The 17,895-nt window shown below is 41.4% G+C and overlaps 1 protein-coding gene across 1 annotated transcript in view; it reads left to right on the plus strand.

The window, feature by feature from the left end:
• Positions 1–1,505: 1,505 nt before the first annotated feature.
• The window catches only part of IQSEC1 (IQ motif and Sec7 domain ArfGEF 1), a 71,176-nt gene continuing 54,786 nt past the window's right edge, over positions 1,506–17,895 (plus strand). Inside the window, exon 1 of the mRNA XM_084269468.1 lies at positions 1,506–1,598. Within this exon, the coding sequence (XP_084125594.1) occupies positions 1,534–1,598 (65 nt within the window). The 5' untranslated portion in view covers positions 1,506–1,533. The remainder of the gene's footprint in view (positions 1,599–17,895) is intronic.

The raw sequence follows: 17,895 nt of genomic DNA on the forward strand, positions 1-17,895 counted from the left end.
TGTTAAAATATGCATGTAAAATGTTATTGTGAGAAAATTATGCAATTTCAGTGTTCTTATTCACAGGCGTGTGGTTTCTGCATAAGAGGCATATATATATAAATTAAAGCATTAGGAGAAGAGATGGTTTTCATGTGTGAATTAGTAAGTTACAATTAACTCTGTTTGGACTTGATTTCTTGCAATACTTTAATCACTGCATGGTGAATCTGCTGGAAAAAAATTAGGAAGGGTTGTTGTTCATGTGTCAAATACTGTGATGATGAAATTCAGTTGGTGTTTTTTCTATGAGGAATTCTCTCTTGCCAGAACTAGCCTTACTATTGAGTTCCCATGTGTTTGGAGGAGGTGGAGGTTTCTTTCCTTTCCCATTTACACATCCTGTGAGAACACTGAGGACATGATACAGCAAAATCCATAAGCTTTCTAGGTCAGGTTTCAGTGGGGCAACAAAGCATAATAATAAAAATATTTTTTGAATTACTAATTTTTATCCAAAATCTCAATAGGTAGTTTTATAACACTAAATCAGCCGCTCCTCCCAGAATTGCTGTTCTCCTGCCATCAGGCCTCTGCAGCGCACAACGCCTTCAGTATCTTGTGTGCCTTTTCTTTCATGGGCTTCACAGCACCAGGCGTTCCCATCCTGCCTTGCAATCGCAAACCTCAAACCATCTCACACCAGAACAATGCATATAAACCCAATGCTTTGTGGAAAGCATATAGGGTTTGGGTTATTCTAATACTTAACAACAGGGAAGTCCGGGTGCTGTGGCTCTGAGCATGGGTGATGTTGGTAAGAACACCTCACCTGGTTGTGTGCCTGGCAATAAGTGGTGGCAGAAAAGTGTTGGAAATATTTGCTGCGAGCAGAGCTGCTGCCGCCGCCTCGAGTCAGGGGTGGTTAACGTGGTTAACAAGCTAAATTCTTTCTTCACGTTCTTATACAGGCACATCTGAAATATTTTTAGCTTTGCTGCTTGGTGTTGGCCTTTCCACGGCCACTTCTGGGCGTTCAGCGTGGCTGCCAGCAGCCGTGACAAAACGCAGCTGTGCCCGCCGGCCCTGGGAGCTTTTCTCCCTCTCTGCAGACACCTTTTCACTTAAAATAATTCAAAAAGGTAACAGAAATTGAAACTTCGCCCTTGCCACCGAGGAGTTCCCAGGTCTGTTGTGCATTTACGTGTAATTAATAGAGTTCTGGGTTTAATTAGGTACGCGCAACGCTCCAGGTTTTTAATCTCTGGGAAGGGCCTCGGGCCGTAACTGAGCGCTGCCGGGGGCTCCGCGGGCCGGCTCCGGCAGGTACCATGCGGAGCCCCCGGCCCGCCGAACGCCGTGAGGCGGCTGCCGCGAGGAGAGCGCGTTCTCCTGGAAAGCGTCCCTGCGCCTGCGCGCCCGCCGTCCCGTTCCCCCTTCCTTCCCTCCCGCCCTCTCTCCCGCCGCCAAGCTGTGCGCGACTGCTGAGGGGAGCGGGGGCGGGGCGGCTATGGTGGCGGCGCGGAGGTCCTCGTCCGCGACTTCGGCTCAGCCATGTGGTGCCTGCACTGTAGCTCGGAGAGGACTCAGTCGTTGCTGGAGCTGGAGCTTGACAGCTGGTAAGCCCTGACGGGGATCGGGGTAACCGGGAGCCCGCCCGGCCCTGCGGCGGCGGGAGCCCCGTCCTGTCACACAAAGGGCTCCGCTCCGTCGCTGCCCGGCCTCGCCGGTCGCCGCCGCGGAAAGCTGTAATTGAGAGAAGCCGGGCGGAGCGGCAGCACGGAGCCGCTCCTGGGTGAGGGGGAGCCCGGCTGGCCGCTGGGGTCACCCCCTTTGTCTGGGGGGGGTGTATGGGTGTGTGTGTGCGCTGCGAAGTTCCCGGTGACCGTGAAGGCGCGACGGCGGCTTTGGACTATCGTGTTTGGCCTGGGTCGGGGAGGGAGAAAGAACCGCGGCACCGTCTGCCTTGCAGGGATACAACTTTGACATCGTGTAAACGCGGTGTCAGAAGCGGACCCGCGCATCTGGTGTTGCCGGTCGGCGAAGTATCGGAGCGCTGTGAGGATGCGGTGTGACGGGGCGAGCGCGGTGCCGCCGAGATGTGCGCGGGTGGCAGGCGGGCACGGGACCCCGCTCTGCCTCCAGCCTGGTGCGGCGCGAGAAGGCACGTGACTGGTGTCAAACAGGCGGCGGGTTCTGCCTCAGAGCCCCGGGACGCGCTGTCCCGGTGTCCGAATCGCGGGCAGGCGGGAGGGACGCCTGGCCGGGCCAGCGGGGCGGTGCGCGCCGCTCAGTGACACTGCCCGCGGCACGCTGCCCCGGCAGCTCGGACCCTCAGCCAAACAACCGACCCCAGATCCACCCCCAGAAAGCCAGTTCAGAGGCATTTAAAGTCGGGATGCTGAACTACTGGTGCAAGAAAGACAGAAGGCGGATTTGTCACGTTACCGTGCACAACCTCCATGGTTGTGATGATGGGATGATGGTGACTACTAAAATAACGTGCAGCGAAATGGCAAAAACACAGCACTGTTACACGGGCCACTGGGGAGCTGCACCTACAAAACCAGGCTGTGCTTGTGCCATGTTCTGGGAGGGTTCGGTTGGGCTGGAGTAGTTACCTTGGCAAGTGCACTTGCAGAAGAAATTTATCTGCGAGGCATTGTGAAAGTTTATTCCACTAAAAATAATTCGATGAAATCCTGAGACCAACTATTAAAGAAAGAATTTAAATGAAAATAGCAACATCTTAAATTGGGTGTGTGCATGTGTGGAAAAGGATAAAAGGAGGAAGTGACGAGGTTGGTGTAACTGCATGTGAATGCAACAGGGTCTTTCCTGGGAAAGAAAGGAAAAAATTTTCGATAACGAAAAATGTTCTGTACAACAGTTTGGTCACACGTTTCATGATCCTCAAGCCCATTTTGACCCTTATGGAAAATAATAAAGCTGAGCCTGTGGAGTTGGTAGCGTTTACACAAGCAGTATTACAAGTGCATGGGTCACTACAAAACCTCATCTGTTACTGTTACTGTAGTGACAGATTTGCCTGTATCCACACAGTGACTTTCTGCTATTCAGTCATTGTTTCAGACTTTTCCCCTCCATTTGCACATTGCTATGTGCTTCCTTTCAGTTAAACTTGATTATTCTGCCTGATGTGTTAAAAGAGGAATTGCTGAGCGCTTGGTTTGGATGGTTGTATTTAACTCTGTCAGTTCTTGTGGCAGATATCCTTCATAGAAACACGGAATTCATTAGGTCTGCCTAGTGCTTTGGCAGAACTCAAGCAGTGCTGAATAAAATGACCTTTTTCCCATTTTAATTCTACTTTTGTACCAGATCTGTTTTGCTGTTGTGATGTCCTGTTCTAGTTCCTGAAACTGCACTGTTTATATAGAGTACTGTTTATATGGATGTCAGCTTGTCAGCCGGATTTTTTTCCTCTTTGTTAAATATGTGGTCAATGTTGGGGGTTTGTGTTGAAGTCAGCTATCATCCGTTTTTTTCCCCGTTTCTACTCTTCTGCAATAATTCATTCTCATAAAAAATACTAATTGTAGTACAAGATCTGGAGCTAATTAGTGAAAATTATAGCACTCAGCATATCAACAACATTTGGTTGTTTCATTGTGCCTTGAGAAACTATGGGAACCCTGGTGCAGTTAATAAACAATTTGCAATTCATTTTCACAGAATAACTTGCAACTTTCAGGTGAGGAAACGGAAAGGATCCAGGTTTTCACCCAAAAAGTACAAATACCAAGTTGGACAGTAACTCTGATTTGTTGTTCTTGTTACAAATCTGTATTGGAAGGTTGCTAGGAGTTGACAGAGTGAGCTACTACTGGGCAAGCAGACCTTATCTGCTAGAGAAGGTATCTTCACTTCCAGTTGGCAGGGTGTTCCTCTTGAGAACTGGTAAGTGATTTCTTAGGACAGACAGCCCCATGGCCTTACGTGGTTTTTCTTGCCCCGTGACCATTTCATATTTTCAAAATGGAAATTTTCTGAAGGGAATTGTGCTTCTATTCATACAGCTTTAGAAAGTTTTCCTCCAAGTTTTGAGTCTTCATGAAACTTGGGGGCTGGGATTGTTTCGTGGCTTTGAGGATCTGGAGGGTAGGTGCTAGGACTTTGGGTGGAACAAGTACCTTGAGTCAGCATCTTAACTTTATACTGATCATGTTTGCTGAAGAATGAGGATGGCAATTCAAAGATTCAAACCTTCCGTAGTAGATCTCATGATTGTGTAGCTCATTAGCACACTTGTGTGATTGCTCTTAATTATGCTTGCAAACTGTATTTGCCCTGAACACCGGAAAGAAGTAGCTGTGAATTACAACAGTGGGCCTGAAAGTAGCCAGTCCTCTGTTGGTGAGTGGAAGGTGTCATCCTGAACTAAAACCACTGCTTACGGAGGTGCTGCTACCTATAGGTATTTAACATCATCTTGCATCCTTCAGCTGTGCTTCTTGGTGTTTAACACCACTGATACTCAGACTTCAGTTATTCTATTTTTGAATATTGTACTTTTTGGAAAAAAAACCATGAAGGATCACAATTTGAGGAAAACCCCCTACTTTGTTGCTTTGAGCATTATGATACATGAATGTAGGTATCAGTGGGGTGGTTGTGTGTGTTGTGCACCTTCATTGCAAGGATTTACCATAATTTAAGAGGGACAGTGAGGATGCGATTTCCTTGCTCTTTCAGCATTTACATAGTACTTTTTCTGTCAGAATCGATAGCAATTTCATCATTAATTTCAGAGCCAGGCATATTTTAATCACAGTAGCTGTCAATCAATTATTGCTTTTCATGTTTATTTAATAACAGAACTGCAGGAGACCTCAGAAACTGTAATCAAGATGGAGCCCTGTTTGCTCTATTTCTACATTAAATATATAAGGATGTGCCCTTAACCCAGACAGATCGACAGTTCTGATCAACAGAACCACTGGAATTATGAAGAGATGAATCATGAGTTGGGGGAGAAAGTGTGTTGGTGCGTTGTTTTTGTTAACTGGGCTTTGTTTAGGTTTCATTTATGTTTAAACAGAGTATGGGCCACAGGCCAAAGTCATATTTCAAGTTTTGTTGCTTTATTTCTGTTGTTTCACAAAGCTGTGTGGGACCAGAATCAGGGCCTGGATTTGGAAGGTCATTTTTAGCATCCTGTATTTTGTTATTTTATAGCCAAACTTATGTAAATACAGATTTTGTTTCATTCATACACCTTTGTTATGCAAAACCAGTTACTGATCGCGGGCTTTTACAAGACTAATTAACCAACATTATTTTAGATACATTGCCCTTCTTGTGTCTTTTGGGAATTAATCAGAATTGTATTTAGAGGAGGAGCGATTCTAGTTAGGGTACAGACAGAGATGGCAAATTTTTACTGCACTGCTGTGATTTGACTCCAGGTTTCCAGAGAACAGATGCTGCTTTAATCCACTGTAGCACAAAGCCCTAGTATTACATTAAAGGGGACTGCGAATTTAGCTAAATAAATCTTCTTTTGCTTCCTCACAATAGACAAAAGGCTAGAAACATTTTCATAAAATTATGGTAAAGATGTCTTTAATAAAAAGAAAGAAAAAAAAGACAGGCTTTGGTATGATAAAAAAATCAAACCCTTTTGCCCCTGTGGGAGAAGCAGAAAATTAGAAAGATGGCTTTGGTAGCCTTTAATACAGGAAATTGAGGTAGTATATCTGTTAATCAGATTCTTTCAGTAGTTCAGTGTCATCTGAGTTAAACTTGTACTTAAAAACAAAGGACCCAATTCCCTGTTGCCTTCTGTTGCGCAAGCACAAACAAAATGCAACAGTTATGATTTGGCTTCCTTTGTTACACAAGCAGCTACATACAGGGCAGGGCAATAGAAAAAGAACCCTGAGACTGTTGTGAGGAGTACTTGCATTGTTCAGTTCAAAAAAATTCAGTTGCCCCTAAAATTCACCAGATAAAGATGGATGTGTTGTGGGTTTAAATGTTTGGGTAAGAACAGAGAAAAAAAAAAAGACTAAGTTCCTTCTGTCTTTTGATACATATGTGACCCCTCAGGTCATCTTTCTGCAGTGTAAGGGGAGCAGGGATGCGAGCCTGATGGATTTGCTGTTGTGAGCTATGAGTACAGCCAGTCCTAAAACTGCATTACAGGGAAGTTCACAATTTGACTTTAATTCAATTTTCACTCCCCACCTTTATAGCAGAATGGACCAAACTCGATCTCAACTTACATGGAGAGTTAAATACAGCAGTGGCTGTGGGCATTGTAGCTTAGCTGTATGTTTGGCTCATTTAACTTGAGTTTGGTATATTCTTTTAGGTGTATCCTACAGCTGTAATGATTATCCTTGAACCTTTCAGGTTTTGTGAGTCAAGTGAGAGTGTGCCATGTCAGTAGTGACACAGAATGCCAAGGAAAAATCTTTGGGAATGAATGGATGATTTGATTGGAAGCACTTGCACCAAAGACAGGGTTTCCCTCATTGTATGTGGAGCCTGTGCTGAGGAAATCATCCTTCAAATGACATGGACAGCAGTGTTCCTGGTCCAGCTGCAGTTTTTAGGGGTCTGATAGTACATTCAACAGACCCCTGACTTTCTGGTCATGTTTCAGCTTAATAGTTTTTCTCTCAATCTGACTTCTCCCTCTGCACTTTCAGTTGGGAGTAAAACTTATCTTTAGTTTTCTTTCTTACGCAGTTCTGCTGTCTTGTAATGTGCTTGGAAACAGCTGCTGTATTTCCATTCAAGAGGTGTCTGTTGATGGTGACTCTCAACATTTTGAAGTTAACATTTCACAGGGTGGATGTTAGATAATATTTTCAGCTGTTCTTAGATTCTTAAGAAAGGACAGTTCATTACTGTTGTTTATATATTTCATCCTGTGAACCTTGTTTAGAAGATACCAGTGATGTGGAACATTCAGTAGAAACAGATCTCAAGAAGGAGCTGATCTTAATGCTTCACGTTTGGGGAGAATGGGACCTCACAGCTAATAGTTTCCTATCAATGCTAGTAGTTAATGCTCTGTGAAATTGAGACAGAAGAGAGGTTTGCCTGGCATTTATTGGAAATTGTCCTGAATGGTGACAACCTGTTGCAGTCTTGGATTCTTTTCTTCCTATTAAAACATGATTAAGATGGTTTTGGTTAGATTAGCCTAGAAGAAAAGAAGTATTTCGGGTTTTCGTGTGTTGCCACAGTGCAGCACATTACACAAGATCATTTCTGACTGTCTTTGGTCAACATTTTCAAAATCTGTCTTTGTGTAGTATTTCATCTTCAGTTCACAAAGCGGTGACTCTTGTTTCCAGGATTCAGGCTTCTACTCTTGTCCTGAAAGACTATTTTCTAATACAGAAAGATCTATGAATTTGTTGTGGTAAAGAGCCTACATGTTATAACAGTGATCCAAGTTCTGTATTTTAGACCCAATGTTCTTTTGTGGTTGACCAGTCTCACGTGCAGCCCCCTCTAAGGCAAGCTGTATCAGCAAAGTCAGTGCAAATTGTTGATGCTTCTGGGAGCAAGAGCTGCAGAGCCGTACAGGCCATCTGTGTGCTGCATCGAAATGAAGCTGCTACATGCTGCAGTGCAACCTACTCTTGGTCTCTGTATGTGCAGTAAAGCCTCTATTTTTTAGCTGCTGCTTGGAAGTAGCTAATAAAAATTTTTAGACCATAAAGCAGGTCTTAAAATTTGATAATAAATAAGCTTTGAAAGGAGAAAGTTCTTGGCTCACAGTAAGCTTTGAAATAGCATTTCTAGGTTTCCAAGACAGGAATTGCTACCTGTGTTACTCTTTCATCGTGATTAGTGAGGTGGGTCAGAAGACCGACTGAAAGCCTACATTTAATTCCTCACCAATACAGTCACTGACACAGAAGGAACTATAAAATATATAGACTCAGCACAATGGAGAGGAAATGTAAAAGGAAGGAAGTTTGTGAATGAAAAAAAGCATGTCAGCTCTGTACCTGATTTAGAGATTGCAAGCAAATTTTTGAGGTCTCGTTTGTCCTGAGAGTGAAGATTTACATCAGTATGTCACAGAATATCTTTCTGAGTGTGTTTGGAAATATCTGCTGTATTTGAACACTTGCCTTGAGTCTAAGTAACATCTAAAGCATTTTCTTTCCCACCAAACTCCCTCCATGCTTCCAACAAAAGATCTCTTGCGTTTTGTTTCCTTAGACATTGTGTTCTGTACACTTCGATACAAACCTTGGGCGTGTTGCAGGGGATAAAAATCTCACTTTTATGAGGATGCCTGTGATTAAACAGTGGTTAGCAGTGATTCTGTTCCAGTACGTTACAACACAGACTTCTGTGCAGAATGCTCAAGGCCAGTTCCCATACTAACTCGGTAGCAACACTCTGAACTTCACTGAGAGCAGGAACAAGGGTTCAGTGTTCTCATCCATTTTCCTACCTGCTGAGAGCTTCCCATGCTCACTTGTGCTTATGTGTATCGCAATTGCATTGTTCTCCCTTAGAGAAAACTAGTAAGGTTTCTTTGTTGCTTGGGTTTTGCTGCATTGGTTGCTTTGGGGGGGGGGTTTGGACTTGGCGTAGTATAGTTGGCAGTCGAAATGCAGTTTGTGCAGTCTTTAAGGTTACATGATACTTCTGTAGATACTTACAGATTCAGTTAGATCAGTAAAAAGTCTTTCTCTGATCACTTTTAACAGTCCATCCTCCTTTAAGATTGACTTCAAGTACATTGCTCTATAACCTTGTGAAGTTTATCTGTAATTTTAAGTCAAACAGCCACTTTCTGATTTTTTTACATGGGAGACTGTTAACCAATTGCTTCTTAAATCCAAGTGAGAAAACAAAGTATTCTGTGTTTATCAGTGACATTTTTCTAAAGCACATTTCATTGGACAATAGCAATATATTTTTAACTAATTGAAATGGATTTCCTTGTTTGTTTTAAATAGGCCTTTTTGCATAACACTGGTTTGCCTGTTAAGTGAAAATATGGCCTGAATGAATCCTGCTGTGATGTGATCTGTGACTTTATCCAGTATAGTGTGCAATATAAAAAAGATGGCTTTGTTGTCATTTGCACTGCGTTGCATCGAACATCTGTGTGCTCTCTGGTCTATGATGAGTCTTAATTTCTCTCTGCCCAGGCAGAGAGACATACTTGAAGGGAAGGGCTGGCCTGCTCAAAAATTGTTCCCAGCTCTCTATAAGGCACTTTATTTGTAATTATTTCAAATAGTACAGGCACAAAACCTTAAAATGACTTGAATGATAGGCCTTGTCATGTATATTTGGTCTAAGGTGAGAGTGTAGTTTTGTTCTAGGTATGAAATTTCAATGCCTGAAACACTTTATTTACTCAATAACCAGGATGTCATTAAGGATCTTTAATTCACGTTGATATGATCTGTGGTATGTAAGAAAGAAAAGTATCATCCAGTGAGGACTGAATGGGGAGAGGAAGCTACTGCTGAGTCTCTTACCGAAGCCAGTTGCCATTAAGCCCATTTCCCAGCAGAGCCCTTCTGTAGCACCTCTTCCTCTGGTGGGCTCAACACAACAGCTGAAGCCACAACAGAGGTGAAATACAAGGATGGCTGGTATAGGACACCAAGGAATTTTGTGTAATGTCAAATGCTGCTTCAGCTGTGCATGCAAATCAGTTTTTTCTCAGCTGCAGAAACTAAATCTTCCTATTTAAAATTAGCATTGTATTAAGGTCATGATATAAATGGTAGAATGTGTATTATTATCTTGCTATCTTAAATACATGTCGTGCATTGCGTAGATATGCTAAAGAAGAGGATTCCGGTTGCTGGATGATAAATACCTGAATAAATAATAAATAGCTGATGTCAAATTCTACCACAGCTGCATTGAGAAACTCCACAGATTTCTGAAGCTTATCCTATTGTGTAAGAGTTTACATAGGAGGGACAGGACAAAGTCTGTAGCTGTAGGTAAACCTTCACAGATTTTGTTAAACGGTCGGATACCAGAGTTACCCTTCAAAAGTTTTAGCCACAGTCCCTTTAAGTGGGTGGGAATCCTTTTGAACCATATGTGACATTTTCTGATGTTAGTGTGTTTTATGCTGACACATCAACCCCTCTAAAATTCGGGCTGATAAATTTGAGAACTGTTCCTCCAGCGACAAGTCTCTATTACTTTAGTAATTGTTTAATATTTTATCATTTTTTTAAAGAGTTTGAGGCATAGGATGCAGTCATTGCTGAATAAATATGTGCTGGGTGGTGATTAACACAGATTAGCAGAGATTGACATTGTCTGTCTTGACCTGAGGTAGAAGCTAACATTTGTAAGCTGTACTCAAGTTCTGTTGATGCTGTCAGTCACCTTTGTTATATTTCAGCTGCTAAATAACGAAAATAAAATTCAGTTTTGCCTATAGCAGAGAGGATTCGTGAGGCATAGAGTACAGGGTGAGGTTTGGGTGGTTGGTTTGTTTGACCCTTCTGTAGTAAATACTTGTGTCAGCTAGCCAGTATGCTGCCACTGTTTGACTTGGACAAAGGTGAGGTGTGTGAGGTGTTTAACCTTTCTTCTCCTCCTTGGAAGATGAAGATAATCTCAAGTAAGCTCTTCTCAAATGGATATTCTTAGTTCTTAAATCTGTTATAAAGGTTGTTTCCTAAAACAGAGAAATTGGGAAGATTTTTGTTTGGCTATATTTTGGTCTTGCTGCTGTGCATCTCTGGCTCAGAAGAGAGAGTGAATTAGTCCCTGCATTCTGTTTTGGTGTGGGGAAAAATAATCTCTCCTCTTTCTTCCCCTGCGCTCTGCTACTACTAATGGCATATAAGAGTGTGTGTCAAAATGCCCTTTTTAAAAAACTTTTCTGTCAGTGCCTTTTATGGGGCTGTTTAGTGAGAATTAAGACTTGGTAGTGTCCAAGTGAGTAGATGTTGGGTTTTTTTCTGTAATTCAGAATCCAGGACTACAGCCAGAAAGCAAAAGAAGGTTTGCAGTGCATATAGTGGTACTGGTTTGCAGAACTTGGGCCACTCTGTCAGCAGCCATTGGACTGTGTTTGAACCTAAGCTGGCTGTTTCTGGCAGGCTCACCACACAGAGCATTACAGATGGAGCAGTCGCTTTGTTAGTGTTCGCTTCTGAGACACATGCAAATTTTGTCTGGGTTTTTCTTGCAATGATATTCCACTTCAGTAAGATGAATTACCTGGGACATTACTTTGATGTGCATTCAAAGGTTTCGTTTGGTTTTAACAGAAACAGCTGAATTGAGAGTGCATTCTAAGTAAAACAAAGTGGTCAATATTTCTTTCCTGGATCAAAGCTTTTGTCAGTGCCTGTGAATACTGTTGTCCATCATAATGGCTTTGAACTTTTGACAGTGTATATTTGAAGGTAGATTGGTTTGTTAATGTTATTGCATTTATTGAATTTAGGGGTTTGTATAAGTTCTTAATATAATTGACTCTTGTTTACTAGACAGTACAAAACAGACACGGCAATAAGAACTAGATTATAATCTGTTGTAAACTGTACTAATAATACATTTCTGCTCAAATGTTCTCACTCCACTGGGGAATACTGTAAATGGGGGTGGGGGGGAGAGGGTGAGAGAGAGAATTAAATGCTAAAAACGAGCTTGTTTGAACTCCATAGGCTAGCTTTGCATTTTAACCTGTTACATTAAGAACTTTGAGGAGAGTAATTTGAGATAATACAGTGTGTACATCAGAGCTTTAATTAAATACACCTCCTCATTTATAGCAGAAAGCACCACAGGTACTGAACTGTAAGCCAACTTCCAAGCAGTGGAGTGTACCTTTCTGTCAAATGAATGCTTATGTTCAGATTAAGTTTTGTATGGGGAGTCATAGTTTTCAGTTAGCAGTGTTATGTTTGTAATTGCCTTTTAAAATTTCACATTCAAATTAAGGGTTTGTTGCATTTCCAAAGATAAAAGTTATATGCAAGAAGTTAACTTCTGTAGGGGTTTGTTCCTATGTGGAATGCCTAGATTTGACCTAAACATTTTTGCCATTTAAATGTTTTTTTTTTCAGACTTTACGTTGCAAGTGTCTGACCATACCAGCTGCTCTAGCAGCTGCCATCATGCTTCTTGCTGTTACTCAGAGTTAGTTCCATGGGTGACTTCTGGTCTGCATTCTTTGAGTGAGGTAGAGAATTTGGATCCATTTCAAGCGGGTATCTATTATTAGGAGTTATGATCAGACTTTGACTTTTTTTAACCTCCAAATTTCCAAAAAAGTTCAAAACAGATATGTAGTACTTCTTCCTTCCTGGGCATTTGGGCCTAGTTAACTAGGATATTTGTTTTTCAGTGGTGCAGAAGTTTTACTGAGAACCATCTTTATGAAATGAGGTTATAATACAACAAGCTTTGCTCCTTGGTTTGCATTTAAATTCATCTCATAAGTCATGAGTCCCTAGGTAGTTACATCTTTCAGCTATAGGTATCATCTTTGATCTTGTTCATGGACAGAAGAGTTAGTTTCTGGGATAAATGAAGAAAACAAGCTTGCTGAATTGTTTTGTCAGTAGGTATGACTTAAAGGGAGCCAGGTTTATCTGCAGTTTTTTCTGAAGAGGAAAACAAATTACTTGGATTCAGGGAAAAGTAAGCAAGCTATAGAAGGGATGGATTTGATTGAGGAATTTCATGAGGAACTACTCATGCAAATGCTTCACTGTCACAACAAATACATTAAGCATATAAATACTTCATTAAGGTCAGTTTGAATTCAGGTTATACAGACAACCTGGACTTTTGATGCTGTCTCTGGCAAATGATACTCTACCACAGTCATGCTTTAAAAACTGCCTGCTTCCTAAAGGTCTGAGCACTTGTAGTGTCATGGCAAAGCCAAGTTATTTTGTCATCACGTGCTGACTAGAATTTTATTTGCCATGTTTTACTTACTGCATTATTATAGTTGCGTATATTTTTTACAATTCAGAAAGGAATTTATTCTGTATACCTCTGAACTTGTGTTCATGCTCTTAAAGATGTAAAATCCATGGAAAAATCTTTCAAGATGTAGCAGCACAAACTCACTATGTTGTCATACTTTCCTTTATGTCCAAACCAAATTTGTTACAGGGTGAATATAATGCTAATCAGTTCTCATGTGTGTACCATCCAGTTGTTAGGGCCTGTTTTCAATTTTGTGTCTTTATATGACACTGTTGAAAGTCCATTCTAAATGAATGATGAAAATAACAAGTGATTTCAGAGAATGCTCATTGGTAAAATAGTTTCTCAAGTATTTACTCTGTTTTTCTGGGTTCTATTTTAAAATGTTGCATGCAGTTTTGGTTTGGCATTTACATTATTTAGAAGCATGTAGGATTTCTGTGCTACTTTTAGTTCCAAATTAAATCTGGTTTGAACATTTGGATGATTTCTGTTAGCATATGTTCCCAGTATCTTTGTCCGACAAATGCACCAGGACACTTCACTATTTCTAAGCTGTGAGGATTCTGGAGTGAATAATTCATAGCCTCTGATGTTATTTTTATATAATTCCTCTTTACATACATGCACTTTTAAAGGTGAGGTACTGGGCCTCGGTAAAAAGGCTATTACTGCTTTTCTGGTTGTCATCTCTCTCTCTCCGTAGTATAGTCATTCTGAGAGGGAAATGCTTGCACCTATGGACCTAAACCTGCAGCTTCTCTGATCATTCTGCCATTACTGTCAGGGGAATGAATAAGTCTATGCTCTTGGAAAAGCTTGGGGTTTGTTCTTTACTGAAATTTAAGTCCTGAGGACTCTTTCCAGTTTCCATTTTAAGCTCAAATATTGATGTTTTCTTGGTTTTCAAAATTTTGTCTGTATTGTGGCTATTTTTCATTTTGCTAAGATAAGAACTTGGCAAAAATTGAAGGAAAAAGGTCTGAATGTAAAAATGAAAAGTAAAGAACAGCAGTTGTTATTCAACCACCCTGAATAAGATGTTGTTTTAAAATATGATAGTGGTTTTAGTGTACCGGTTACTAATTACAGCCTTTGTGATCAGAAGTAATAATTGGAGGTACGAGAGTCAGGGAAGAAAAGACCTGCTGTTAAAATGCCCAGAGGGGAAACATTTTGCTTTGGTCATGGCTAACCACACAACTACATTAGATGATTAGACAGAAGGAAGGAGGAGACAGAGCGTTTTCTTGAAATGAACTTATCACCTCAATAGTGGGAAAGAACTGCAAAAATCATGATGTTTTTCTAGCTAGCAACATCATCTACTTCACACACAGTTAGCCTGGCTCTATTGTGTGCTACGTTAGTCCAAAGATCCAGCCATGCACCGTGTTCCTCAGCTTTCACATCTAGGCAAATTAGCTGGAAAAGCAGCTTTTGGCAGCGACCGCCCGCACATCGGTATCAGTCTTTGATTCAGCCAGAGCAGTGAGCTTTGATTCTGTCGCTGTCAGAGTACAATGTGCATCATGGGTAAATGCAGCGCTGGCTGCGCTGCAGGGATGACCCTTATCTCACTGCCCTGCTGATGCAGCCAGCAGATCTGACTTGCACACACATATGTCACTTCAGCTGATGTATTTTAATTTAAAAGTGTTTGCAGAGTTTGTGGCTCAGCTCCTGCAGGAAGCCTAGAGCCAGCCGTACGTACACCGAAGGGAACAAAATGCCTGGGTCCATCTATGTTTGGTAATTTATAGTCATTAGAAAAAGGAACAAACTGATTTTCACCGATAGTTTTACATATCCATAGAGATATGTTAAAAATACTGTACTCGGTCTGGTTTTGTTTTTCTGTAAGCCTTCTTCCTTACTGTTCCTTGATGCAGCAGTGTTTTGGGTTGGTTTTCTTTTTAATGGTATTATAAGTTGAGGTTTATGCAGGAAGAAACTTCCATTCTCAATTTCTGATAAAATACCAATTTAGTCAGTGCTGGCCACTCTTTCAAAAAAGTAATTCAGATATACAAAGAAACAAAGTTTTTCTATTGCTCTGTTGTAAAGTTTTGTTCATGCAAAGTCATATTAATAGTACTATTTTTAAATATTTAATTTCCATTTTCAGTCTTCAGCCACTTCATTTTTTGCGTCTTTGTAGAATACTGGCAAGCGTCCGTTCTCCTTTTCTGCCTTGGCAGATAATGAATGTCTATTTTCTGCTGAAACAGGAGTGCGATAAAACAATCGGGAGTTCTAAAAATGAAAGGTTAATTTCAACTGGTTTGCGTTCTCCTAATATTACACAGTTGGAATACTCAGCAGATTGCTGGTCTCCCTGGTACTATGCCACTGCACATTGCACGGAGATGAACCGAATTCATCCACTAGATTTTTTTTAAGCATTGAAATTAGCTGTAATTCTGCTGGGCATGTATAGTACCTGGCAGATGCCTCAAAACAGAGACCTTTATTAAGGACATGACCTAGAGGTGGACTAGTCAGGGTTAGGCTATGGTTGGACTTGATGATCCAAAGGGTCTCTTCCAACCCAGGTGATTCTATGACCCTAGTAAGTTCTTTCTAATTCAAGCTGGGACTGAGTCAAGTGTTACACTGTCTCGTTTTTGCAGTCTCCTTAAAGTAGTTAATTTGTCACCCTTCTGAGAAAGTGTGTGCAGGGCTGGGGTTAGGGTTAGTGAAGCATACTGGAATGAAGCAGTGCGGGAGAGGTGTCTAACTTGGGGGGGACTTAGTCTAATTCTTGTTGCAAGCCTGGAGCAGATTCCCTGACATTTTTGTGTGTTGGCATTTTTCATAAGTGGATAGATAAAATCTACCCTTTTAACCCTGCAGTGACTGGTTCGTGTTCTGCACCTGTTTTGAAGCAAAGGTACCCTTTTAGGCAAAAAGTCCTTCAAAATAGGATGATTTTCGTTTCCACGCTCCTGTTCCACAGTGCTCTGCGTGCATCTCCTCCGCAGCGGAGCAGCACACCTTGTCATCCCTAAAGCTTCGCACAAGTCGCATTTGTTGAAACATTTTTATTTTCCAGCTGTATGTAAAGTAGTAAGAAGCAGAAAGCAAGCTGCTTTTCTTTGTGAGTGGAGCTTCATTTTTATCTCATAACTCCTATGAAGCTTCAGCTGCTCTTAACGGGCAAGGAGGAGCTGAAAGGGAGAAATCCTTCAAATACGAAGTATGGACTGCGGGGCTTGTTTGCTTTAAAGGGCTGTCCTACTGTCATGCGGGAGGCTGCCCGCTGCCAGAGAGAGTGACTGCCCTGCGCCAGGGGTTAGAATTGATCGCAGGGAATAGGCGCAGGAGCCAAATGAAATCAGGCGTTGCAGTTGGTCAAAGATCATATTCGTGTCTAGAAGAAGTACAAAACACAAAGTAAACAAGAAAGCCTGACTTTAATCAGAGCCTCTGGCAGACCTCTTTCCAAGGTTTTGTGATTAGGGCAGGACCCTTTTTGTTGATTAAAAGGTTAAGTGATCCATTGAAGGTATCGGTATTAAAATGTCAACATGAGATTATACTCAATGCAGAAGGGTTGTTAGTTCACAATTTAAGGGCGAGGAAGGCAAAAAAAGTCGCAGAAACTAAGGGGGAAATAGAATTGTGGCAAAACCAAATTTACTCGTGTGAAAAGTACTTCCAGATAAGTTCAGAACCTGTGATGTACAAAACAGTGTGGCTTTGCACTCAGCAGAGCAGCAGCAGAGAAATGTAGTTGTGTATTTCAAAAGAGAAGTGAAGCAGTTCAGCACATAGTAATTTCTTTAATGAATGCTTTAGGGAGTAAGATTTGTTTGTTTGTAATGGGTGGTTACACAGTTTCAATCTCACTAGCAAAACTGTGGATAATGTATCAGTTTTAAGTTGAAAGCCAGCTACAGCACAGAGGGAAAGGGATTAGTTTCCTGTCAACTTCCTTTTTGGAAAAAATGATGTGTCCACACTGAAAATATTTCCAGCTTGGGTGAAGTATGTTTGAGAATGCCTTTCAGTAGAGTCATATTTTGAATGGGTGAGGGAAGGGGACTTGCTTTCAGTTTTACATGTTTATAGAAACATTCTCAGAAACCTAAGGAGCTATTTTTTTTCTCCTTCACTTTAAAAAGTACACACTGTTCAAGCTAGGAGAGCTTTGCCAGCGTTAACCTTGATCTCTTCTGGCACTGTGATCCAGGGGAGAATGTTCTTTCAGAAGTCGCGCTGTACTTTGAACCGCTGTGGTATGTGTGTGCAGCAAGGGTCACAGCGTTGCATTGCTGAGAGACAGCAGGAGGGCTTCAGTCTTTATGGTCCTATAGGTGTGAATGAAAGTGAAATAAGAAATACAGCGTGTGGTGGGAACGTGGAATTTTACTCCTTTAGAGTTTGGATGTGCCTGGTCCTGAAGCAAAAGGTAGGGAACTACTGCAATTGCTTATAGTCCTGCGTGTGTGGAGTGTTTGGTAACTCTTTGGAATGATAAAAAAAAAAAAAAGTAACTTTTTTTGGTTTTCTGTCAGTGCTCTGTGTACACAGGATGAGGCAGACAGTAAATATTTATGTGAAGAAACATACAGTGGAAGAGAGAATGTACATAACTATTGGAACATGAGAATGCCCTACTGTAAATACAAAACAAATTACTATTAGTCACCAGTACTTCAGGGTAAACCTTGACTAGGACTCAGCTTTAAAATGTTTCCTATTCTGTACAGCTCCTTCAAAATAAAGGGTTTGGGTTTTTTTTCCTCTATTCCTTAGCAATAACAGGTTTCATGGGAAAATTAAGTGGATTATTTGCCAGGTAGCTCCTGTTGTGTTTTTCTTACCTGAAACTATTTTCCTTTCATTGGCTAGAAGGACCATCCCTTGGGATGCTTTACCACCAAGCATGCCAAAAGGTATCCCATGGGAGCCATCTTCCACTAACAGAGAAATAAATGCGATTTCTCCTGTAGGTGCTTTATCCCAACTTCACTTTCT

The sequence above is a fragment of the Gallinula chloropus genome (assembly GCF_964237585.1).
Source record: "Gallinula chloropus genome assembly, chromosome: 12".
Taxonomy (NCBI): Eukaryota; Metazoa; Chordata; class Aves; order Gruiformes; family Rallidae; genus Gallinula; species Gallinula chloropus.